At 37.9% G+C, this 27,658-nt stretch overlaps 1 protein-coding gene across 2 annotated transcripts in view; it reads left to right on the top strand.

The window, feature by feature from the left end:
• Nucleotides 1–27,658, top strand: part of LOC138335610 (fibroblast growth factor receptor-like 1) — a 153,008-nt gene that overhangs the window by 96,704 nt on the left and 28,646 nt on the right. For both annotated transcript variants that reach the window (XM_069284782.1, XM_069284781.1), the window contains exon 3: nt 57–332. In XM_069284782.1, the coding sequence (XP_069140883.1) occupies nt 57–332 (276 nt within the window). The remainder of the gene's footprint in view (nt 1–56; nt 333–27,658) is intronic.

The following is a 27,658-nucleotide window of genomic DNA, read 5'->3' as shown; positions in this document are numbered from 1 at the left end:
TCAAATATGTCCTTGATGTTTGTTTTTTTGTTTATTTATTTATTTGTTTGTTTCAGGTCCCCCAAGACTGACAGATAAGGCCCATTTTCGTTATGTTCTGAAAGTAAAACAGACAAAGAAGATAAAGTGTCCGGTGGAAGGTGAACCAGCACCTATGATTCAGTGGTTAAAAGATGGACAGGATATAAATGTATTATGGGATAGATATCATGTCCTACGTGACGGATCCTTAAGGATTCGTGATATTATTCTTGAAGATGGAGGAAGTTTTGTGTGCAAAGCTGTTAATGGATTCGGCAGCATCCATGTGAACTATACAGTTGTCGTTGTCAGTAAGTACCAATGTTTTCTTATCAATAAAAACCTGACTATACTGACACCTGGTCACACTGACATCTAACTATACAGTTGTCGTTGTCAGTAAGTACCAATGTTTTCTTATCAATAAAAACCTGACTATACTGACACCTGGTCACACTGACATCTAACTATACAGTTGTCGTTGTCAGTAAGTACCAATGTTTTCTTATCAATAAAAACCTGACTATACTGACACCTGGTCACACTGACATCTAACTATACAGTTGTCGTTGTCAGTAAGTACCAATGTTTTCTTATCAATAAAAACCTGACTATACTGACACCTGGTCACACTGACATCTAACTATACAGTTGTCGTTGTCAGTAAGTACCAATGTTTTCTTATTATCAATAAAAACCTGACTATACTGACACCTGGTCACACTGACATCTAACTATACAGTTGTCGTTGTCAGTAAGTACCAATGTTTTCTTATCAATAAAAACCTGACTATACTGACACCTGGTCACACTGACATCTAACTATACAGTTGTCGTTGTCAGTAAGTACCAATGTTTTCTTATCAATAAAAACCTGACTATACTGACACCTGGTCACACTGACATCTAATTATACAGTTGTCGTTGTCAGTAAGTACCAATGTTTTCTTATCAATAAAAACCTGACTATACTGACACCTGGTCACACTGACATCTAACTATACAGTTGTCGTTGTCAGTAAGTACCAATGTTTTCTTATCAATAAAAACCTGACTATACTGACACCTGGTCACACTGACATCTAACTATACAGTTGTCGTTGTCAGTAAGTACCAATGTTTTCTTATCAATAAAAACCTGACTATACTGACACCTGGTCACACTGACATCTAACTATACAGTTGTCGTTGTCAGTAAGTACCAATGTTTTCTTATCAATAAAAACCTGACATATACTGACACCTGGTCACACTGACATCTAACTATACAGTTGTCGTTGTCAGTAAGTACCAATGTTTTCTTATCAATAAAAACCTGACTATACTGACACCTGGTCACACTGACATCTAACTATACAGTTGTCGTTGTCAGTAAGTACCAATGTTTTCTTATCAATAAAAACCTGACTATACTGACACCTGGTCACACTGACATCTAACTATACAGTTGTCGTTGTCAGTAAGTACCAATGTTTTCTTATCAATAAAAACCTGACTATACTGACACCTGGTCACACTGACATCTAACTATACAGTTGTCGTTGTCAGTAAGTGTAGTAGTGTAAATCCTGTTAGCCAGGTATATTATGTAAGTGCTTGTGATTTGGGTTGTGAAGGGAAGTGTCATACTGTGCCAGCATCATGATGGTCAGCTAGGTCAGACATCCCACTGGGTCAAGATAAGGCTTGACACTCTACCTCTATGAATAGTTGTTTTTGTTTAGTGATCCGTTACAACAGTTCCCCTAGGTCCATGGTTATGCATATTGCATTTTGGTACCGATCAGTGAACAAGATGGCCGACAGGACGCCATCTTGGATTTTGACATTTGATGTTTTTTTCCGCTATGTATAAGAATGTACTGAAGGGATCTGTCTCAAATTGTATGTGCAGGTTCTTCTAGGATCCTAGTTGTGCATATTGCATTTTAGGACCGATCGGTGAACAAGATGGCCAACAGGTAGCCATCTAGGATTTTGATAATTGAAGTTTGTTACTGTTATATACCTCAGAAAGCAGTCAAAGGATCTTTTTGAAATTTCATGTGTAGTAATATGTAGTAAAAGCTTGAAAAGCAGAGAAAAGATCCCTCTTTCCTTTGTCAGACAAAGATCGTTCTTAGGTGGGCGCCAAGATCCCTCTGGGATCTCTTGTACTATATATAGACTTGTTACCACTCTGACAAAGGTTTGATACTATATATAGACTTGTTACCACTCTAACAAAGGTTTGATACTATATATAGACTTGTTACCACTCTAACAAAGGGTTGATACTATATATAGACTTGTTACCACTCTGACAAAGGGTTGATACTATATATAGACTTGTTACCACTCTGACAAAGGGTTGATACTTATATATATAGACTTGTTACCACATCTAACGAAGGGTTGATACTATAATGCAACTTTACCACTGATGAACCAACTCAAATTAATAAAAAATGAAGTCTACACATACAATTTGAAAAAAAAAACCCAATTATTATGTGCTGTAATTTGCCTACTCTGGAATCAAGATGAGCTTTTTATATGTTATTCACCTCAGCCTGTGACAAGTTGATGGTGGGTCTACTCTGTGTGATTGATGGCCCCTTGACTGGCCCCTTGACTGGTCTTATGGCCAGTGTCAACTAGTTAGAGGAATGAAGGAGTAACTCCCAGAACCTTGATCTCTGGGTTTTATCAGAGGTCAGACTTGATTAAAGGGACAAACATATACCATATTTGTTTTGTTATCAGTTCAAGGAGTGCAGCATAAATTTGGGCTCCTTTTATTGTTGCTAATGATCATAAAAGAGGCATTTAATCTCAGGAGTAGTACTTAGATAGGAGCAACACAATATTATTGGAAACATGGGCTAATTACTGAAAAAAGGTGAACAAAATCTGTGATTTTCTAATGAAGGGATATTGTCAGGGCTGGTACATAGAGCCTAATTTTGTTTTCTGACAAAATGATCTGCAGACCAGTAGGTAAGGGGAGATAATTCTATGATAAATCGGAGCATCCTGTCTGTAGGTCAAAGGACATGTAGTGAGGTGAGGTTTATAGGGTGAGTGACCAGATTGAGAAAATAGATTTATGGGGTCAATGGAGCAGTGGTTTTAAGGGTCACGGGAGCAGTGGTTTTAACTGTCAATTAAGCACTGGAAAGGAGTTTTAATTGGCATTAAGGGGAGATAATCTTATCTAGGTTGCAGACAAATCTACACTACACACAACATAAATGTCAGGCATGGTTGGAGTGAAAACATGTCACATTACTCTATAGCTTGGATATAGCTGTGGACCAGTGAGCTATGTTGGTGCAAGTAAATCAGCTATCATGTTTAATCACTGTTTTAGATATTTTAGAAGTTTTTTGTTAAAGGGCCACATCCTCTCCGAAACAAAACAGTTAAGTTTCCTAAAAATAATATTATTAAATGAAAATTTATTATGATGATTTATTTTGATGGCCTAAGATACGGTTACATTACCAAACAAATACAAATTTTCCTGCCTAATCGTATGAATTAAGATTCATTTTGCTGTTTTACCATATGGTGAAATGATAATTAACTTTCGCATGGTAACGACGATGGGAAACATAATACAACCGGCGTTAGAAAATTAACATTTAATTCACTTCAATTAAATTGTTTAAAAGGTGATGATATGTGTATAAGTATTATAGAACTGTAAGTTAATAATTTTTGCGACTCTTCAAAATTTTCAATTGGAAAAGTAGTAGTCCTTTGAAGTACATGGTAGAAAGAGAAGTTAGAAATTAAAGACATTTTGCTAAAGAGAAATCTAGAGATATATTTCTACACAGAAGTAGGTAAGATGTTTATCTTAAGGTTTGTTATAATCCCATCCCATAATTTATTAAAGGTAAAAGAAAAAATGTTATATCTGAAAATATTTCATACAATGTATTGGTTAACTTAACCTGTCTAATCCGACACCATTTGGACCACTGTATGTTGGTTGGATTGTAACCTGTCTAATCCGACACCATTTGGACCACTGTATGTTGGTTGGATTGTAACCTGTCTAATGTGACACCATTTGGACCACTGTATGTTGGTTGGATTGTAACCTGTCTAATCCGACACCATTTGGACCAATGTATGTTAGTTGGATTGTAACCTGTCTAATATGACACCATTTGGACCACTGTATGTTGGTTGGATTGTAACCTGTCTAATCCGACACCATTTGGACCACTGTATGTTGGTTGGATTGTAACCTGTCTAATGTGACACCATTTGGACCACTGTATGTTGGTTGGATTGTAACCTGTCTAATGTGACACCATTTGGACCACTGTATGTTGGTTGGATTGTAACCTGTCTAATGTGACACCATTTGGACCACTGTATGTTTGGTTGGATTGTAACCTGTCTAATGTGACACCATTTGGACCATGTACCGTTAATGACACCATTTGGACCAATGTATGGTGGTTGGATTGTAACCTGTCTAATCCGACACCATTTGGACCACTGTATGTTGGTTGGATTGTAACCTGTCTAATCCGACACCATTTGGACCACTGTATGTTGGTTGGATTGTAACCTGTCTAATCCGACACCATTTGGACCACTGTATGTTAGTTGGATTGTAACCTGTCTAATCCGACACCATTTGGACCACTGTATGTTGGTTGGATTGTAACCTGTCTAATCCGACACCATTTGGACCACTGTATGTTGGTTGGATTGTAACCTGTCTAATCTGACACCATTTGGACCACTGTATGTTGGTTGGATTGTAACCTGTCTAATCCGACACCATTTGGACCACTGTATGTTGGTTGGATTGTAACCTGTCTAATCCGACACCATTTGGACCACTGTATGTTGGTTGGATTGTAACCTGTCTAATCCGACACCATTTGGACCACTGTATGTTGGTTGGATTGTAACCTGTCTAATGTGACACCATTTGGACCACTGTATGTTGGTTGGATTGTAACCTGTCTAATGTGACACCATTTGGACCACTGTATGTTGGTTGGATTGTAACCTGTCTAATGTGACACCATTTGGACCACTGTATGTTGGTTGGATTATAACCTGTTTAAAATGTAGAACTGTTGAAAATGATGAAAATTTCAGAGATGTGGGAGCCCAGATTAAAGTTGTAAATATTTGGAGACTGTGAGCAGCCCTAATATGCTATCTGGCACATCTGACTTGTGTAAAGTTCCTAGCTGTCATCTCTTGACAAAAAACTGAAGTATGGAGCCATTGTCAGTCAAGGTTGCCATGGTAACATATATCCCTGACAGCCAATCAAATCACAGCTGTGTATTATGCAGAAGTCAGATATCCAGTTAACCTTGTCAGCAATTTGACTAATTATAACAACTTATACAAACATCCTGCTTCATTTCAAAATTTGTCAGCAATATAAAACTCAGTTCATCCTCTGGGATATACTAGATTACATATTTGACACGTTAATACAGTACTGCATGTGCACATACAATTTGTTGTTCATTTATGAAATTTTTATCAATTTTTTCCTGTTGAATCTTAACTGTTATTATTTTTTAAAGTGAAACATTAGCTCATAAACTCACTGAAAATTAATTAAGATAGATGAAGGAAAATAGCCCTATTGTTTAAAGGTAAGCAGACTTCCGTCTTCAGATGACATGTTAAGAGGGTATATGCTACTTAATGCAGTGAGTATTTGGTGTTAATGAGTTGATCCCATAATCTATTACAAACATTATCTAGTAATCAATACACCATATTATCCCCTGCGAAACACGTTGTGGGAATATTATATTGGGCTCCGTCTGTCCGTCTGTTCGAGATTCTTTTCCGGGCTATAACTCAAAAACCATTCAACACAGCTCCATGAAACTTTCTGTATATATCAGACAGGTGCCCTAGTTGTGCCATTTGCTGTTGAGGACCTTCAATTTTTGGAATTTTTTTGTTACCATGGAAACTCATTCAAAAGTACTATATATCAGACAGGTGCCCTAGTTGTGCCATTTGCTGTTGAGGACCTTCAATTTTTGGAATTTTTTTGTTACCATGGAAACTCATTCAAAAGTACTAAATTACGGTTTCTTTTTGTTACCTGCTGTTATTTTTTTTTTCAGTTTTACAATACTTGCATACATTTAAAGTCATACTTGAATAATTGTTACTTTGACCTTGATGTAATTTGGGGTTTTATGTATACCAACTGCGGGGCGCGGGGGATAGTGCCACCCATTTATGGCTCCTTGTTACTAGAATTACCTCCCTCGATTTAGAGGATAAAAAAGAAGCACTGTGGTTTTATTTCAGAGTATATTCTTAATTATACAACACTCAGATTAATCCTGGTTCAATTGCATCCAAATTTTTATTTATTTCTGGCATTATAGGGATTTTAGTAGAACTCTTTTGTGAAAGAGATATGAGTGATGTTACATACCCCCTTAAGTGTCAGATTTATCCATCCGATCTGTAAATTGTAGGGCCACATAAGCACTGTGAATGATAAGAGAAAGCACTTTTATAATGTGAGAGATGAGCGGGGTGGTGAAATTGGTGGCTGCTCTAATGGTGACCCTTCAAGTGGATATTGAAGTTCTGAGAGGGAGGACGTAAAGTTTGTACAATGTATTGTATAGAAGGTCTTGATAAAGATGGAACCCAGATGAGGAGGAAGGGGGTCAAACTGTCAGTATAATAATATTTTGAAGTGTCACAAAACTCACTCTCAAGGCTAAAAAAAAAATCATTTATGAAAACAAGCATCTTGAGAAAAACCTTGTCTTGCATCATCTGATCATTAGATTGTCTACATAATCAATTATAAAAGGCATGATGTGCTTTGGTCTCCAGAACTGGAGTATCTGTTTATTCATTGATGAAAACAAGATTCTTGAGAATTCTTTAAATGTAGGTCGCTATGTAAGTCCTAGTTTACAAGTCTTTGACTTTTCCTTTTATAATATTCACTCAACAAATGGATTTCAATGGGGAAGTTATATATTTACTTCATGTCAACCCAAGTATGGCTCATCGTACTGCACTCAAACAATGCCCGATAACTATGACCTCTGACCTGTCCGATAACCATGACATCTCACCCGTAGTTTCCTTCATCTTTTGGGGGAGATTTTGTATATATACATGTACAATTAACTTCATTTGAGAGAGGTAATTAAAAGGTCTCAAAATTAAAAAAACATTGGTATGCCTACAAACTTAGTTGATGAGTGTGTAAAGTAAGATTTTATACAGAGTTAACAAATCCTATAAAACCAGGTAGTGCCCACTTATCCCTCCCCTTAAACCGCTATGATTGACCAAGTAGTGCCCCCTTACCCTCCCCTTAAACCCCTATGATTGACCAGGTAGTGCCCCCTTATCCCTCCCCTTAAACCCTTATGATTGACCAGGTAGTGCCCACTTATCCCTCCCCTTAAACCCCTATGATTGACCAGGTAGTGCTTCCTTACCCTCCCCTTAAACCCCTATGATTGACCAGGTAGTGCCCACTTATCCCTCCCCTTAAACCGCTATGATTGACCAGGTAGTGCCCACTTATCCCTCCCCTTAAACCCCTATGATTGACCAGGTAGTGCTCCCTTACCCTCCCCTTAAACCCCTATGATTGACCAGGTAGTGCCCCCTTACCCCTCCCCTTAAACCCCTATGATTAACCAGGTATTGCTCCCTTACCTTCCCCTTTAACCCCTAAGATTGACCAGGTAGTGCCTTCTTATGCCTCCCCTTAAACCCCTAAGATTGACCAGGTAGTGCCCCCTTACCCCTCCCCTTAAACCCCTATGATTGACCAGGTAGTGCCCCCTTACCCCTCCCCTTAAACCCCTATGATTGACCAGGAAGTGCTCCCTTACCTTCCCCTTAAACCCCAAAGATTGACCAGGTAGTGCCTTCTTATGCCTCCCCTTAAACCCCTAAGATTGACCAGGTAGTGCCCCCTTACCCCTCCCCTTAAACCCCTATGATTGATCAGGTAGTGCTCCCTTACCTTCCCCTTAAACCCCTAAGATTGACCAGGTAGTGCCCCTTATTCTGTCCCTCCCCTTAAACCCTTTTTTCTACAGGATGCTAATATAAAGGACCTTGTAGCCTTGGATAAGGGATAAGAAGGTATAGTTGATTTCTGAAATCCTAACATTAGCCTTGTAAGTGATGGAAGTCTGTGATATTTTTCCATCTGTCAGGATAGAGATCAAGTTCATAGGGACAATCAATGTAATTACTGCCTCCCCGGGACTCCATCATCCCTGTTAATAACTATACACTGTGGGGATTCCTCCAATGAAAAACTTAGTAATAATAATTTTCATGCAATTTTCCTTCAGCTGAATCAGACTCAGTGAGGATTGGTGAGAGAACTACATCCAATATGTTTTTATTCTTTCATTTTGATTTCTTATTATCCTGTGTGTATGACTTGTTTGACATCTATTTGAATAGACTGTTGAAAAGCGGCCTACACCTGTGTCTTCCAAATATGACAAACCCAACCTAGACTCGGTTTGCTGCGAAAGTATTGGAGCGAGTGTTAACGTAAAATTCTATCTCATTGAATTGTCAAAAGCCACGTTTGCACTCGGATGACACTCGATTGGCCATTATTACCATCCAAAACTGTGATCAGGGTCTGTATAGATGTGGGAGTTTACCCAGCAACACTTGGTTGGTTTTCAATAGCCTCATTATTATCAACTATTGTACCTGGACGTCCAATGAAGTTTGATCCAATACAGAACTGCCAAAAGCACATCTCTGTTTGGCCTGTTATCCCTGCCTCTCTGTTATCCTGGCCTTGTAATCCCTCTTTTGATATCTTGGTCTCAATAGAAACCAATGAACTTGCAGTCCTTTAAGTGAAGTATACCTGTAGCACTGTCCAAATTTCTTCTGTACAACCAAACAATATTCAAAACTCACCTAGATTCAATGAAGTTCCACAAGTAATTACTTTGTGTTAGTTACAAGATAATTAGTAACCATGTTACGTAAAGGATTAGACATTACATTCCCAACCGTTATGTATTTTATTTTAAAAAGTAGAAAAGTATCATGATTTGATATCGGATCCACAAGAAGGATTGTTCACAAGTATCAAAGTAATATTAGAATATTTAAGTTCTCTTCCATTAAATGTTTCTCTCGAGTATCAGATATCTGATTGGCTAATTACCCGCTTCCTGGGAGTATCGTGTGTTCTGATTGGCTGTCCTGCTTGACAGGTCTGGGTTTACCTCACCCTGTCTGCCTGGGCTCTCCACACAATGAAGGGAAGGAAGTTGTAATCACTTACATGGTGATATCCCACTACTTGTATTTATTTTTAATTTCACATTGATAATGAAAAGTAAACAGTTGAGGTCAGCAGTGGGTGACAGCGTGTACGTATATAGGTCATTGGGCAGTACAGGGCAAAACATTGCTGAGAAACAAATATTATCATTTTCATTCAAAATAATTCTACTTTTAATATTTAGGTAAAAAAAATAGCCATCATCAGTATAATAATCTATCAGTGGGGCTGAGGTGGCCAAGTATTCAGATTTCTCAACATATTACCACAAGCCCTTCACCTCTGGGTCACAAGTTTGAATCCCATACCTGGGGCAGTTGCCAGGTTAATCTTATAACTGTAGTTGCACACCTTTTTATGGATATTATTAGATATTATTACAACTTATACAGAAGCATTTTATGTTTATAGCAATTTTGTAAAGCCATTAAGGAAAAACAATGAACTTAAATGGTAGGTTGTTACAGTCCTAATTATAACTTTAGAGAGGCATTTTGAATTTCAGTAACATTTTGGGTTTCTGTAACATTTTGGGTTTCTGTAACATTTTGGGTTTCAGTAACGTTTTGGGTTTCTGTAACATTTTGGGTTTCTGTAACGTTTTGGGTTTCTGTAACATTTTGGGTTTCTGTAACATTTTGGGTTTCTGTAACATTTTGGGTTTCTGTAACATTTTGGGTTTCTGTAACATTTTGGGTTTCAGTAACATTTTGAGTTCCAGTAACATTTTCGGTTACAGTAACATTTTGAAGGAATGACACAAGATGAATTATATTGACACAACAAGTCTGATGTTTTGTAACACTAGAGGAAAAAAATACTGATTTCCTTTCTACGAACAAAACATGATGCGTGATTGCATGGTAACAAAACAGTGGACTTGGTTAGGTGGTAACAAAACAGATGTAACAAAAGGATCTTGGTTGGGTGGTAACAAAACAGGATACTTGGTTGGTTGGTAACAAAACAGGATACTTGGTTGGGTGGTAACAAAACAGGATGCTTGGTTAAGTGGTAACAAAACAGGATGCTTGGTTAAGTGGTAACAAAACAGGATACTTGGCTGTGTGGTAACAAAACAGGATACTTGGTTGGGTGGTAACAAAACAGGATACTGGTTGGTGGTACAAAACAGGATACTTGGTTGGGTGGTAACAAAACAGGATACTTGGTTGGGTGGTAACAAAACAGGATACTTGGTTGGTGGTAACAAAACAGGATACTTGGTTGGGTGGTAACAAAACAGGATACTTGGTTGGGTGGTAACAAAACAGGATACTTGGTTGGTGGTAACAAAACAGGATACTTGGTTGGTGTGGTAACAAAACAGGATACTTGGTTGGTGGTAACAAAACAGGATACTTGGTTGGGTGGTAACAAAACAGGATACTTGGTTGGGTGGTAACAAAACAGGATACTTGGCTGTGTGGTAACAAAACAGGATACTTGGTTGGGTGTAACAAAACAGGATACTTGGTTGGGTGGTAACAAAACAGGATACTTGGTTGGTGGTAACAAAACAGGATACTTGGTTGGTGGTAACAAAACAGGATACTTGGTTGGGTGGTAACAAAACAGGATACTTGGCTGTGTGGTAACAAAACAGGATACTTGGTTGTGTGGTAACAAAACAGGATAGTTGGCTGTGTGGTAACAAAACAGGATACTTGGTTGTGTGGTAACAAAACAGGATATTGGCTGTGTGGTAACAAAACAGGATAGTTGGTTGTGTGGTAACAAAACAGGATAGTTGGTGTGTGTGGTAACAAAACAGGATACTTGGCTGTGTGGTAACAAAACAGGATACTTGGTTGGGTGGTAACAAAACAGGATACTTGGTTGGGTGGTAACAAAACAGGATACTTGGTTGTGTGGTAACAAAACAGGATACTTGGCTGGTGGTAACAAAACAGGATACTTGGCTGTGTGGTAACAAAACAGGATACTTGGTTGGGTGGTAACAAAACAGGATACTTGGTTGTGTGGTAACAAAACAGGATACTTGGTTGAGTGGTAACAAAACAGGATACTTGGTTGTGTGGTAACAAAACAGGATACTTGGTTGTGTGGTAACAAAACAGGATACTTGGTTGGGTGGTAACAAAACAGGATACTTGGTTGGGTGGTAACAAAACAGGATACTTGGTTGGGTGGTAACAAAACAGGATACTTGGTTGGGTGGTAACAAAACAGGATACTTGGTTGTGTGGTAACAAAACAGGATACTTGGTGTGTGGTGTAACAAAACAGGATACTTGGTTAGTGGTAACAAAACAGGATACTTGGTTGTGTGGTAACAAAACAGGATACTTGGTTGGGTGGTAACAAAACAGGATACTTGGTTGTGTGGTAACAAAACAGGATACTTGGTTGTGTGGTAACAAAACAGGATACTTGGTTGAGTGGTAACAAAACAGGATACTTGGTTAAGTGGTAACAAAACAGGATATTTGGTTGGTGGTAACAAAACAGGATACTTGGTTGAGTGGTAAACAAAACAGGATACTTGGTTGGTGGTAAAAACAGGATACTTGGTTGGTGGTAACAAAACAGGATACTTGGTTGTGGTAACAAAACAGGATGCTTGGTTGAGTGGTAACAAAACAGGATACTTGGTTGTGGTAACAAAACAGGATACTTGGTTGAGTGGTAACAAAACAGGATACTTGGTTAGTGGGTAACAAAACAGGATACTTGGTTGGGTGGTAACAAAACAGGATACTTGGTTGGGTGGTAACAAAACAGGATACTTGGTTGGGTGGTAACAAAACAGGATACTTGGTTGGGTGGTAACAAAACAGGATACTTGGTTGAGTGGTAACAAAACAGGATACTTGGTTGCATGGTAACAAAACAGGATGCTTGGTTGTGTGGTAACAAAACAGGATACTTGGTTGGGTGGTAACAAAACAGGATACTTGGTTGGGTGGTAACAAAACAGGATACTTGGTTGGGTGGTAACAAAACAGGATACTTGGTTGGGTGGTAACAAAACAGGATACTTGGTTGGGTGGTAACAAAACAGGATACTTGGTTGGGTGGTAACAAAACAGGATACTTGGTTGGGTGGTAACAAAACAGGATACTTGGTTGGGTGGTAACAAAACAGGATACTTGGTTGTGTGGTAACAAAACAGGATACTTGGTTGGGTGGTAACAAAACAGGATACTTGGTTGGGTGGTAACAAAACAGGATACTTGGTTGGGTGGTAACAAAACAGGATACTTGGTTGGGTGGTAACAAAACAGGATACTTGGTTGGGTGGTAACAAAACAGGATACTTGGTTGTGTTGTAACAAAACAGGATACTTGGTTGTGTGGTAACAAAACAGGATACTTGGTTGTGTGGTAACAAAACAGGATACTTGGTTGGGTGGTAACAAAACAGGATACTTGGTTGGGTGGTAACAAAACAGGATACTTGGTTGGGTGGTAACAAAACAGGATACTTGGCTGGGTGGTAACAAAACAGGATACTTGGTTGGGTGGTAACAAAACAGGATACTTGGTTGGGTGGTAACAAAACAGGATACTTGGTTGTGTGGTAACAAAACAGGATACTTGGTTGTGTGGTAACAAAACAGGATACTTGGTTGGGTGGTAACAAAACAGGATACTTGGTTGTGTGGTAACAAAACAGGATACTTGGCTGTGGGTGGTAACAAAACAGGATACTTGGTTGGGTGGTAACAAAACAGGATACTTGGTTGGTGGTAACAAAACAGGATACTTGGTTGGTGGTAACAAAACAGGATACTTGGTTGGGTGGTAACAAAACAGGATACTTGGTTGGGTGGTAACAAAACAGGATACTTGGTTGGGTGGTAACAAAACAGGATACTTGGTTGGGTGGTAACAAAACAGGATACTTGGTTGGGTGGTAACAAAACAGGATACTTGGTTGGGTGGTAACAAAACAGGATACTTGGTTGGTGTGGTAACAAAACAGGATACTTGGTTGGGTGGTAACAAAACAGGATACTTGGTTGGGTGGTAACAAAACAGGATACTTGGTTGGGTGGTAACAAAACAGGATACTTGGTTGGGTGGTAACAAAACAGGATACTTGGCTGGGTGGTAACAAAACAGGATACTTGGTTGGGTGGTAACAAAACAAAACAGATACTTGGTTGGTGGTAACAAAACAGGATACTTGGCTGTGTGGTAACAAAACAGGATACTTGGTTGGGTGGTAACAAAACAGGATACTTGGTTGGGGTAACAAAACAGGATACTTGGTTGGGGGTAACAAAACAGGATACTTGGTTGGGTGGTAACAAAACAGGATACTTGGTTGTGTGGTAACAAAACAGGATACTTGGTTGGGTGGTAACAAAACAGGATACTTGGTTGGGTGGTAACAAAACAGGATACTTGGTTGGGTGGTAACAAAACAGGATACTTGGTTGGGTGGTAACAAAACAGGATACTTGGTGTGGTGGTAACAAAACAGGATACTTGGTTGGTGGTAACAAAACAGGATACTTGGTTGGTGGTAACAAAACAGGATACTTGGTTGGTGGTAACAAAACAGGATACTTGGTTGGGTGGTAACAAAACAGGATACTTGGTTGGGTGGTAACAAAACAGGATACTTGGTTGAGTGGTAACAAAACAGGATACTTGGTTGGGTGGTAACAAAACAGGATACTTGGTTAAGTGGTAACAAAACAGGATACTTGGCTGTGTGGTAACAAAACAGGATACTTGGTTAAGTGGTAACAAAACAGGAGACTTGGTTGGGTGGTAACAAAACAGGATACTTGGCTGTGTGGTAACAAAACAGGATACTTGGTTGTGTGGTAACAAAACAGGATACTTGGTTGGGTGGTAACAAAACAGGATACTTGGTTGGGTGGTAACAAAACAGGATACTTGGTTGGGTGGTAACAAAACAGGATACTTGGTTGGGTGGTAACAAAACAGGATCGACAGGATACTTGGTTGGGTGGTAACAAAACAGGATACTTGGTTGGGTGGTAACAAAACAGGATACTTGGTTGGTGGTAACAAAACAGGATACTTGGTTGGGTGGTAACAAAACAGGATACTTGGTTGGTGTGGTAACAAAACAGGATACTTGGTTGGGTGGTAACAAAACAGGATACTTGGTTGGGTGGTAACAAAACAGGATACTTGGTTGGTGGTAACAAAACAGGATACTTGGTTGGGTGGTAACAAAACAGGATACTTGGTTGGGTGGTAACAAAACAGGATACTTGGTTGGGTGGTAACAAAACAGGATACTTGGTTGGTGGGTGGTAACAAAACAGGATACTTGGTTGGGTGGTAACAAAACAGGATACTTGGTTGGGTGGTAACAAAACAGGATACTTGGTTGGGTGGTAACAAAACAGGATACTTGGTTGTGTGGTAACAAAACAGGATACTTGGTTGGGTGGTAACAAAACAGGATACTTGGTTGGGTGGTAACAAAACAGGATACTTGGTTGTGTGGTAACAAAACAGGATACTTGGTTGGGTGGTAACAAAACAGGATACTTGGTTGGTGGTGGTAACAAAACAGGATACTTGGTTGGGTGGTAACAAAACAGGATACTTGGTTGGTGGTAACAAAACAGGATACTTGGTTGGGTGGTAACAAAACAGGATACTTGGTTGGGTGGTAACAAAACAGGATACTTGGTTGTGTGGTAACAAAACAGGATACTTGGTTGGGTGGTAACAAAACAGGATACTTGGTTGTGTGGTAACAAAACAGGATACTTGGTTGGTGGTAACAAAACAGGATACTTGGTTGTGTGGTAACAAAACAGGATACTTGGTTGGGTGGTAACAAAACAGGATACTTGGTTGGTGGTAACAAAACAGGATACTTGGTTGGGTGGTAACAAAACAGGATACTTGGTTGGGTGGTAACAAAACAGGATACTTGGTTGTGTGGTAACAAAACAGGATACTTGGTTGGGTGGTAACAAAACAGGATACTTGGTTGGGTGGTAACAAAACAGGATACTTGGTTGGGTGGTAACAAAACAGGATACTTGGTTGTGTGGTAACAAAACAGGATACTTGGTTGGGTGGTAACAAAACAGGATACTTGGTTGGTGGTAACAAAACAGGATACTTGGTTGGGTGGTAACAAAACAGGATACTTGGTTGGGTGGTAACAAAACAGGATACTTGGTTGGTGGTAACAAAAACAGGATACTTGGTTGGGTGGTAACAAAACAGGATACTTGGTTGGTGGTAACAAAAACAGGATACTTGGTTGGGTGGTAACAAAACAGGATACTTGGTTGGGTGGTAACAAAACAGGATACTTGGTTGGGTGGTAACAAAACAGGATACTTGGTTGGGTGGTAACAAAACAGGATACTTGGTTGGTGGTAACAAAAACAGGATACTTGGTTGGGTGGTAACAAAACAGGATACTTGGTTGTGGTGGTAACAAAACAGGATACTTGGTTGGTGGTAACAAAACAGGATACTTGGTTGTGTTGGTAACAAAACAGGATACTTGGTTGGGTGGTAACAAAACAGGATACTTGGTTGGTGGTAACAAAACAGGATACTTGGTTGGGTGGTAACAAAACAGGATACTTGGTTGGGTGGTAACAAAACAGGATACTTGGTTGGGTGGTAACAAAACAGGATACTTGGTTGGGTGGTAACAAAACAGGATACTTGGTTGGGTGGTAACAAAACAGGATACTTGGTTGGTGGTAACAAAACAGGATACTTGGCTGTGTGGTAACAAAACAGGATACTTGGTTGGTGGTAACAAAACAGGATACTTGGCTGTGTGGTAACAAAACAGGATACTTGGTTGGGTGGTAACAAAACAGGATACTTGGTTGGGTGGTAACAAAACAGGATACTTGGTTGGGTGGTAACAAAACAGGATACTTGGTTGGGTGGTAACAAAACAGGATACTTGGTTGGGTGGTAACAAAACAGGATACTTGGTGGGTGGTAACAAAACAGGATACTTGGTTGTGTGGTAACAAAACAGGATACTTGGCTTGGGTGGTAACAAAACAGGATACTTGGTTGGGTGGTAACAAAACAGGATACTTGGTTGGGTGGTAACAAAACAGGATACTTGGTTGGGTGGTAACAAAACAGGATACTTGGTTGTGTGGTAACAAAACAGGATACTTGGTTGTGTGGTAACAAAACAGGATACTTGGTTGGGTGGTAACAAAACAGGATACTTGGTTGGGTGGTAACAAAACAGGATACTTGGTTGGTGTGGTAACAAAACAGGATACTTGGTTGGGTGGTAACAAAACAGGATACTTGGCTTGTGTGGTAACAAAACAGGATACTTGGTTGGGTGGTAACAAAACAGGATACTTGGTTGGGTGGTAACAAAACAGGATACTTGGTTGGGTGGTAACAAAACAGGATACTTGGTTGGGTGGTAACAAAACAGGATACTTGGTTGGGTGGTAACAAAACAGGATACTTGGTTAGGTGGTAACAAAACAGGATACTTGGTTGGTGGTAACAAAACAGGATACTTGGTTGGGTGGTAACAAAACAGGATACTTGGTTGGGTGGTAACAAAACAGGATACTTGGTTGGGTGGTAACAAAACAGGATACTTGGTTGTGTGGTAACAAAACAGGATACTTGGTTGGTTGGTAACAAAACAGGATACTTGGTTGGTTGGTAACAAAACAGGATACTTGGTGGTGTGGTAACAAAACAGGATACTTGGTTGTGTGGTAACAAAACAGGATACTTGGTTGGGTGGTAACAAAACAGGATACTTGGTTGGCTGGTAACAAAACAGGATACTTGGTTGGGTGGTAACAAAACAGGATACTTGGTATGGGTGGTAACAAAACAGGATACTTGGTGGGTGGTAACAAAACAGGATACTTGGTTGGGTGGTAACAAAACAGGATACTTGGTTGGGTGGTAACAAAACAGGATACTTGGTTGTGTGGTAACAAAACAGGATACTTGGCTGTGTGGTTACAAAACAGGATACTTGGTTGGTGGTAACAAAACAGGATACTTGGTTGGGTGGTAACAAAACAGGATACTTGGTTGTGGTGGTAACAAAACAGGATACTTGGTTGGGTGGTAACAAAACAGGATACTTGGTGGTTGGTGTACAAAACAGGATACTTGGTTGTGTGGTAACAAAACAGGATACTTGGTTGTGTGGTAACAAAACAGGATACTTGGTTGGGTGGTAACAAAACAGGATACTTGGTTGTGTGGTAACAAAACAGGATACTTGGTTGTGTGGTAACAAAACAGGATACTTGGTTGTGTGGTAACAAAACAGGATACTTGGTTGTGTGGTAACAAAACAGGATACTTGGTTGTGTGGTAACAAAACAGGATACTTGGTTGGGTGGTAACAAAACAGGATACTTGGTTGGGTGGTAACAAAACAGGATACTTGGTTGGGTGGTAACAAAACAGGATACTTGGTTGGGTGGTAACAAAACAGGATACTTGGTTGGGTGGTAACAAAACAGGATACTTGGTTGGGTGGTAACAAAACAGGATACTTGGTTGGGTGGTAACAAAACAGGATACTTGGTTGTGTTGGTAACAAAACAGGATACTTGGTTGGTGCTGTGGTAACAAAACAGGATACTTGGTTGTGTGGTAACAAAACAGGATACTTGGTTGGTGTGGTAACAAAACAGGATACTTGGTGGGTGTGGTAACAAAACAGGATACTTGGTTGGGTGGGTAACAAAACAGGATACTTGGTGGTGTGGTGGTAACAAAACAGGATACTTGGCTGTTGGTGGTAACAAAACAGGATACTTGTTGGCGTGTGGTAACAAAACAGGATACTTGGTTGGTTGGTAACAAAACAGGATACTTGGGTTATGGGTGGTAACAAAACAGGATACTTGGTTGGGTTTGGTAACAAAACAGGATACTTGGTTGGTGGTAACAAAACAGGATACTTGGTTGGGTGGTAACAAAACAGGATACTTGGGTTGGATGTAACAAAACAGGATACTTGGTTGGGTGGTAACAAAACAGGATACTTGGTTGTGTGGTAACAAAAAAGGTAACAAAACAGGATACTTGGTTGTGTGGTAACAAAACAGGATACTTGGTTGGATGTGGTAACAAAAACAGGATACTTGGTTGTCGTGGTAACAAAACAGGATATACTTGGTTGGTTGGTAACAAAACAGGATACTTGGTTGGTTGGTAACAAAACAGGATACTTGATGGGTTGGTGTGGTAACAAAAACAGGATACTTGGTTGGGTGGTAACAAAACAGGATACTTGGTTGGGTGGTAACAAAACAGGATACTTGGTTGGGTGGTAACAAAACAGGATACTTGGTTGTGTGGTAACAAAACAGGATACTTGGTTGGGTGGTAACAAAACAGGATACTTGGTTGGTTGGTAACAAAACAGGATACTTGGTTGTGTGGTAACAAAACAGGATACTTGGTTGGGTTGGTAACAAAACAGGATACTTGGTTGGGTGGTAACAAAACAGGATACTTGGTTGGAGTGGTAACAAAACAGGATACTTGGTTGGGTGGTAACAAAACAGGATACTTGGTTGGGTGGTAACAAAACAGGATACTTGGCTGGTTGGGTGGTAACAAAACAGGATACTTGGTTGGGTGGTAACAAAACAGGATACTTGGTTGGGTGGTAACAAAACAGGATACTTGGTTGGGTGGTAACAAAACAGGATGCTTGGTTGGGTGGTAACAAAACAGGATACTTGGCTGTGTGGTAACAAAACAGGATACTTGGTTGGGTGGTAACAAAACAGGATACTTGGTTGGGTGGTAACAAAACAGGATACTTGGTTGGGTGGTAACAAAACAGGATACTTGGTTGGTTGGTAACAAAACAGGATACTTGGTTGGGTGGTAACAAAACAGGATACTTGGTTGGGTGGTAACAAAACAGGATACTTGGTTGGGTGGTAACAAAACAGGATACTTGGTTGGGTGGTAACAAAACAGGATACTTGGTTGGTGGTAACAAAACAGGATACTTGGTTTGCTGGTATAGTTACTTGGGTAACAAAACAGGATACTGGTTAAGTGGTAACAAAACAGGATACTTGGCTGTGTGGTAACAAAACAGGATACTTGGTTGGTTGGTAACAAAACAGGATACTTGGTTGGTTGGTAACAAAACAGGATACTCGGTTGGGTGGTAACAAAACAGGATACTCGGTTGGTTGGTAACAAAACAGGATACTTGGTTGGGTGGTAACAAAACAGGATACTTGGTTGGGTGGTAACAAAACAGGATACTTGGTTGGGTGGTAACAAAACAGGATACTTGGTTGGGTAACAAAACAGGATACTTGGTTGGTGGTAACAAAACAGGATACTTAGCTGTGTGGTAACAAAACAGGATACTTGGTTTGGTGGTAACAAAACAGGATGCCTGGTTAAGTGGTAACAAAACAGGATACTTGGCTGGCTGTGGTAACAAAACAGGATACTTGGTTGGGTGGTAACTAAAAACAGGATGCCTGATTGAGTGGTAAAACTGATAAACAGATGAGAGAGTCGGGCCCATTGTTTAAAATGTGCCTCCCTTTTCCTTAGTGCATCCAGTGCAGCCTAACTATGTTAAGGAAAGTGCTAAGAATTCTAATAAAGCTTATTACTGAAGCTGTCAGCAAGTTGTTTCTAATTCTGGTCAGCAACCAAACATACATTTACTTAAGGTTCTATATGTCAAAATAAAAATGTATGGAATCTATATGATAATGTATGGAATCTATTCGATAATGTATGGAATCTATACGATAATGTATGGAATCTCTATGATAATGTATGGAATCTATAACATACTATACAATAATGTATAAAATCTATACGATAATGTATGGAATCTATTCGATAATGTACGGAATCTATAACATACTATACAATAATGTATGGAATCTGTACGATAATGTATGGAATCTATATGATAATGTATGGAATCTATAACATACTATACAATAATGTATGGAATCTATACAATAATGTATGGAATCTATATGATAATGTATGGAATCTATAGCATACTATACAATAATGTATGGAATCTTTACGATAATGTATGGAATCTATACAATAATGTATGGAATCTATAACATACTATACAATAATGTATGGAATCTGTACGATAATGTATGGAATCTATATGATAATGTATGGAATCTATAACATACTATACAATAATGTATGGAATCTATACAATAATGTATGGAATCTATACGATAATGTACGGAATCTATAACATACTATACAATAATGTATGGAATCTGTACGATAATGTATGGAATCTCTATGATAATGTATGGAATCTATAACATACTATACAATAATGTATGGAATCTATACAATAATGTATGGAATCTATTCGATAATGTATGGAATCTATACGATAATGTATGGAATCTATATGATAATGTATGGAATCTATAACATACTATACGATAATGTATGGAATCTATACGATAATGTATGGAATCTATACGATAATGTATGGAATCTTTAACATACTATACAATAATATAAGGAATCTATATGATAATGTATGGAGTCTATATGATAATGTATGGAATCTATACAATAATGTATGGAATCTATTCGATAATGTACGGAATCTATAACATACTATACAATAATGTATGGAATCTATCATACAGTTGTTGACTGGGGTTGAGGGCAACAGATGATTTGTTGCACCCGAAGACAAACTGTTGCCCGAGGCCGAAGGCCAAGGGCAACAGTTTGTGTGAGGGTCCAACAAATCATCTTTTGCCCGAAAACCCAGTCGATAACTGTTTTGTTATACCCATTGACTCAAAACAATGCATTGACGTCACAAATTGTAGGTGTGACGTCACTCCGGTCCAACAGCACATTTTAACAGTCGATTTTAACAGTTTTTTGGACCGCTCGACGGAACAGTTCATATATTGGCATTTTTGGAATAGAATTTATATAGGAACTATTTCATAGGGATATAACAAACAATAATGTATGGAATCTATATGATAATGTATGGAATCTATACGATAATGTATGGAATCTATACGATAATGTATGGAATCTATACGATAATGTATGGAATCTCTATGCGATAATGTATGGAAATCTATACGATAATGTATGGAATCTATACAATAATGTATGGAATCTATATGATAATGTATGGAATCTATACGATAATGTATGGAATCTCTATGATAATGTATGGAATCTATATGATAATGTATGGAATCTATACGATAATGTATGGAATCTATACGATAATGTATGGAATCTATATGATAATGTATGGAATCTATACGATAATGTATGGAATCTCTATGATAATGTATGGAATCTATACGATAATGTATGTCTATACAATAATGTATGGAATCTATATGACGATAATGTATGGAATCTATACGATAATGTATGGAATCTATACGTATGGAATCTATTCGATAATGTACGATATGTATAATCTATACGATAATGTATGGAATCTATACGATAATGTATGGAATCTATACGATAATGTATGGAATCTATAACATACTATACAATACTGTATGGAACCTATACGATAATGTATGGAATCTATACAATAATGTATGGAATCTCTATGATAATGTATGGAATCTATAACATACTATACAATACTGTATGGAACCTATACGATAATGTATGGAATCTATACAATAATGTATGGAATCTATAACATACTATACAATAATGTATGGAATCTATACAATAATGTATGGAATCTATATGATAATGTATGGAATCTATATGATAATGTATGGAATCGATACGATAAATATGGAATCTATATGATAATGTATGGAATCTATACAATAATGTATGGAATCTATGCGATAATGTATGGAATCTATACAATAATGTATGGAATCTATACGATAATGTATGGAATCTATACAATAATATAGGCAGTACACCAGCATAAATGTCAAGAATTTTTCAGGGTAATTTTAATTCATGGTCTGAGAAATTCTTTGTCCTTATGTTAGACCCCTGACAACATTGCTGACCATTGTAATCATCTTAGCAGTCGGACACGGTTACGTTCCAATTTTGGGGTGTCAACATTCAGACGATGGCGACGTCACGACTGCAATGAATACCTACGATCATTTTCTGGTCAGTCGGTAATGCGTTTGACATCATCTTGACAATGCAGACGACAGTTGATGCCTGCTTAACCAGCGATTGGACATGTCCATAGTGACTGAAATGATTAAAACACTGGTACTGATATGGATTGAGTTACTGGCTAGCCTAAGGTGTCCACATTTCCACAAAGCTACCATATTAAATATCTCCATTGGACATACATTCATGTTCATTGATCTCTAAAGAGGGCAATCATATTATGACGGAGCTAGAAGGGAATTTACCCAAGATTTTTAGCTTAAAATCCATGTTTTCTCATCCAGTTTAAAAATAGCAAGAACTTCTTGGCTGTCTAAATTTAATTGTGGCTATGAAAATAAGGGAAATGTTTATCATGATACGTGGATGGGAAATTTGTTAAAAAAAAAACCTCATAGGGACATATGAGAGATAAAAGTATTTGTTTATGGTTAGAGGTGTACGCAGATATAACATCATTATTTTGTATGGACTAAGGTACTACATTAAGTTTAAATATTGGTTTTATATTTTCATGATATAACATGCATTTTTTCTCATTTGAAAACAGGGAATTCTGTAGAATTAAGACAATTGAAGATATACTGCTAATACAATATTTACCAAAACTGATGGAGTCAGCCGCCATGTTGTAACCTTGAGATATATAACTGTTATATGATTATACTAGTACGAGAATGTAAATATTTCTGATGGGTCTTGTTTATAGTTTTGCATTAAAATCATTCGGTTTTGCCAGCAGGCAGACTATCTGGAATGTTTCAAACTTGATATATAATGATTTATAGGTAGGTTAAGTTCATATCAGTTTGGTATTGAAGCACTGGGAAGTATTTCCAATGTAACACGGTAAGCCAAACATTTAAAGTTGAAATCATTGGGTATGTAACCTACCTGCGGCTTAGAAACCGATAAGAACAAATTAAGATTGGATAATGGTGGCGTCCATTATTTCTGTAGATGGCTGGGTAGATATACGACTGATTTGGAGATCCTTGGCTGTGTTTATGGACCGCCCACAGTTTTCCACAAACCCCATCCCTATCATTTGATTATTGCTGACATTATGTCTACAGAAATTGGTGGAATGACATAATGTTGAATTGTTTTGCCATCAGCTACAGTTGTTTATATCTCAACAACAAGTAAAGATAGCAAAATGTCAAATCATAAAGTGATCAGACACAACATCATAGTGTAGTGTGATCACAGACACAACATCATAGTGTAGTGTGATCACAGACATCATAGTGTAGTGTGATCAGACACAACATCATAGTGTAGTGTGATCACAGACACAACATCATAGTGTAGTGTGATCACAGACACAACATCATAGTGTAGTGTGATCACAGACACAACATCATAGTGTAGTGTGATCACAGACACAACATCATAGTGTAGTGTGATCAGACACAACATCATAGTGTAGTGTGATCAGACACAACATCATAGTGTAGTGTAGTGTGATCACAGACACAACATCATAGTGTAGTGTGATCACAGACACAACATCATAGTGTAGTGTGATCAGACACAACATCATAGTGTAGTGTGATCAGACACAACATCATAGTGTAGTGTGATCAGACACAACATCATAGTGTAGTGTGATCAGACACAACATCATAGTGTAGTGTGATCAGACACAACATCATAGTGTAGTGTGATCAGACACAACATCATAGTGTAGTGTGATCAGACACAACATCATAGTGTAGTGTGATCACAGACACAACATCATAGTGTAGTGTGATCAGACACAACATCATAGTGTAGTGTGATCACAGACACAACATCATAGTGTAGTGTGATCAGACACAACATCATAGTGTAGTGTGATCAGACACAACATCATAGTGTAGTGTGATCAGACACAACATCATAGTGTAGTGTGATCAGACACAACATCATAGTGTAGTGTGATCAGACACAACATCATAGTGTAGTGTGATCAGACACAACATCATAGTGTAGTGTGATCACAGACACAACATCATAGTGTAGTGTGATCACAGACACAACATCATAGTGTAGTGTGATCAGACACAACATCATAGTGTAGTGTGATCACAGACACAACATCATAGTGTAGTGTGATCACAGACACAACATCATAGTGTAGTGTGATCACAGACACAACATCATAGTGTAGTGTGATCAGACACAACATCATAGTGTAGTGTGATCACAGACACAACATCATAGTGTAGTGTGATCACAGACACAACATCATAGTGTAGTGTGATCACAGACACAACATCATAGTGTAGTGTGATCACAGACACAACATCATAGTGTAGTGTGATCAGACACAACATCATAGTGTAGTGTGATCAGACACAACATCATAGTGTAGTGTGATCACAGACACAACATCATAGTGTAGTGTGATCAGACAGACACAACATCATAGTGAAGTGTGATCACAGACACAACATCATAGTGTGTAGTGTGATCACAGACATAATAGTGTAGTGTGATCAGACACAACATCATAGTGTAGTGTAGTACACAGTTTTAGTATCTAGTGATACTAGTCAGTTTTAGTATCTAGATACACAGTTTTAGTATCTAGTATACACAGTTTTAGTATCTAGTAGTACACAGTTTTAGTATCTAGTAGTACACAGTTTTAGTATCTAGTCATACACAGTTTTAGTATGTACACTAGTCAGTACACAGTTTTAGTATCTAGTCAGTACACAGTTTTAGTATCTAGTAGTACCAGTTTTGTACTACAATACAGTTTTAGTATCTAGTAGTACACAGTTTTAGTATCTAGTCAGTACAGTATTAGTCAGTTTTAGTATCTAGTCAGTACACAGTTTTAGTATCTAGTCAGTACACAGTTTTAGTATTAGTCAGTACACAGTTTTAGTATCTAGTCAGTACACAGTTTTAGTATCTAGTCAGTACACAGTTTTAGTATCTAGTCAGTACACAGTTTTAGTATCTAGTCAGTACACAGTTTTAGTATCTAGTCAGTACACAGTTTTAGTATCTAGTCATACACAGTTTTAGTATCTAGTCAGTACACAGTTTTAGTATCTAGTCAGTACACAGTTTTAGTATCTAGTCAGTACACAGTTTTAGTATCTAGTCACAGTTTTAGTATCTAGCAGTTTTAGTATCTAGTATCTAGTACACACACAGTTTTAGTATCTAGTCAGTACACAGTTTTAGTATCTAGTCAGTACACAGTTTTAGTATTAGTAAGTACACAGTTTTAGTATCTAGTCAGTACACAGTTTTAGTATCTAGTCAGTACACAGTTTTAGTATCTAGTCAGTACACAGTTTTAGTATCTAGTCAACACAGTTTTAGTATCTAGTCAGTACACAGTTTTAGTATCTAGTCAGTACACAGTTTTAGTACAGTCAGTACACAGTTTTTAGTATCTAGTCAGTACACAGTTTTAGTATCTAGTCAGTACACAGTTTTAGTATCTAGTCAGTACACAGTTTTAGTATCTAGTCAAGTACACAGTTTTAGTATCTAGTCAGTACACAGTTTTAGTATCTAGTCAGTACACAGTTTTAGTATCTAGTCAATACATAGTTTTAGTATCTAGTCAGTACATAGTTTTAGTATCTAGTCAGTACACAGTTTTAGTATCTAGTCAGTACACAGTTTTAGTATCTAGTCAGTACACAGTTTTAGTATCTAGTCAGTACACAGTTTTAGTATCTAGTCAGTACATAGTTTTAGTATCTAGTCAGTACACAGTTATTATAGTATTTAGCCAGTGCAGAGTTTTTAGCATCTAGTCAGTACACAGTTTTAGTATCTAGTCAGTACATAGTTTTAGTATCTAGTCAGTACACAGTTTTAGTATCTAGTCAATACACAGTTATAGTATCTAGTCAGTACACAGTTTTAGTATCTAGTCACTACACAGTTTTAGTATCTAGTCACTACACAGTTTTATTATTTAGCCAGTACACAGTTTTAGTATCTGGTCAGTACACAGTTTTAGTATCTAGTCAGTACACAGTTTTAGTATCTAGTCAGTACACAGTTTTAGTATCTAGTCAGTACACAGTTTTAGTATCTAGTAAGTACACAGTTTTAGTATCTAGTCAGTACACAGTTTTAGTATCTAGTCAGTACACAGTTTTAGTATCTAGTCAGTACACAGTTTTAGTATCTAGTCACTACACAGTTTTAGTATCTAGTCACTACACAATTTTAGTATCTAGTCAGTACACAGTTTTATTATCTAGCCAGTACACAGTTTTAGTATCTAGTCAGTACACAGTTTTAGTATCTAGTCAGTACACAGTTTTAGTATCTAGTCAGTACACAGTTATAGTATTTAGCCAGTGCAGAGTGTTTAGCATCTAGTCAGTACATAGTTTTAGTATCTAGCCAGTACACAGTTTTAGTATCTAGCAAGTACACAGTTTTAGTATCTAGTCAGTACACAGTTTTAGTATCTAGTCAGTACACAGTTTTAGTATCTAGTCAAAACACAGTTTCAGTATCTAGTCACTACACAGTTTTAGTATCTAGTCAGTACACAGATTTAGTATCTAGTCAGTACACAGTTTTAGTATCTAGCCAGTACACAGTTTTAGTATCTAGTCAGTACACAGTTTTAGTATCTAGCCAGTACACAGTTTTAGTTTCTAGCCAGTACACAGTTTTAGTATCTAGTCAGTACACAGTTTTAGTATCTAATCAATACATAGTTTTAGTATCTAGCCAGTACACAGTTTTAGTATCTAGTCAGTACACAGTTTTAGTATCTAGTTAGTACACAGTTTTAGTATTTAGTCAGTACACAGTTTTAGTATCTGGTTAGTACACAGTTTTAGTATTAAGCCAGTACACAGTTTTAGTATCTAGCCAGTACACAGTTTTAGTATCTAGTCAGTACACAGTTTTAGTATTTAGTCAGTACACAGTTTTAGTATCTAGTCAGTACACAGATTTAGTATCTAGTTAGTACACAGTTTGAGTATTTAGTCAGTACACAGTTTAAGTATCTAGTCAGTACACAGATTTAGTATCTAGTCAGTACACAGTTTTAGTATCTAGCCAGTACACAGTTTTAATATCTAGTTAGTACACAGTTTTAGTATCTAGCCAGTACACAGTTTTAGTATTTAGTCAGTACACAGTTTTAGTATCTAGTTAGTACACAGTTTTAGTATCTAGCCAGTACATAGTTTTAGTATCTAGCCAGTACACAGTTTTAG

This window comes from Argopecten irradians, chromosome 11 (genome assembly GCF_041381155.1).
Source record: "Argopecten irradians isolate NY chromosome 11, Ai_NY, whole genome shotgun sequence".
In the NCBI taxonomy this organism is placed as follows: domain Eukaryota; kingdom Metazoa; phylum Mollusca; class Bivalvia; order Pectinida; family Pectinidae; genus Argopecten; species Argopecten irradians.
The sequence above is the reverse complement of the archived record's forward strand: the minus strand, read 5'-3'. Positions and strand labels throughout refer to the sequence as shown.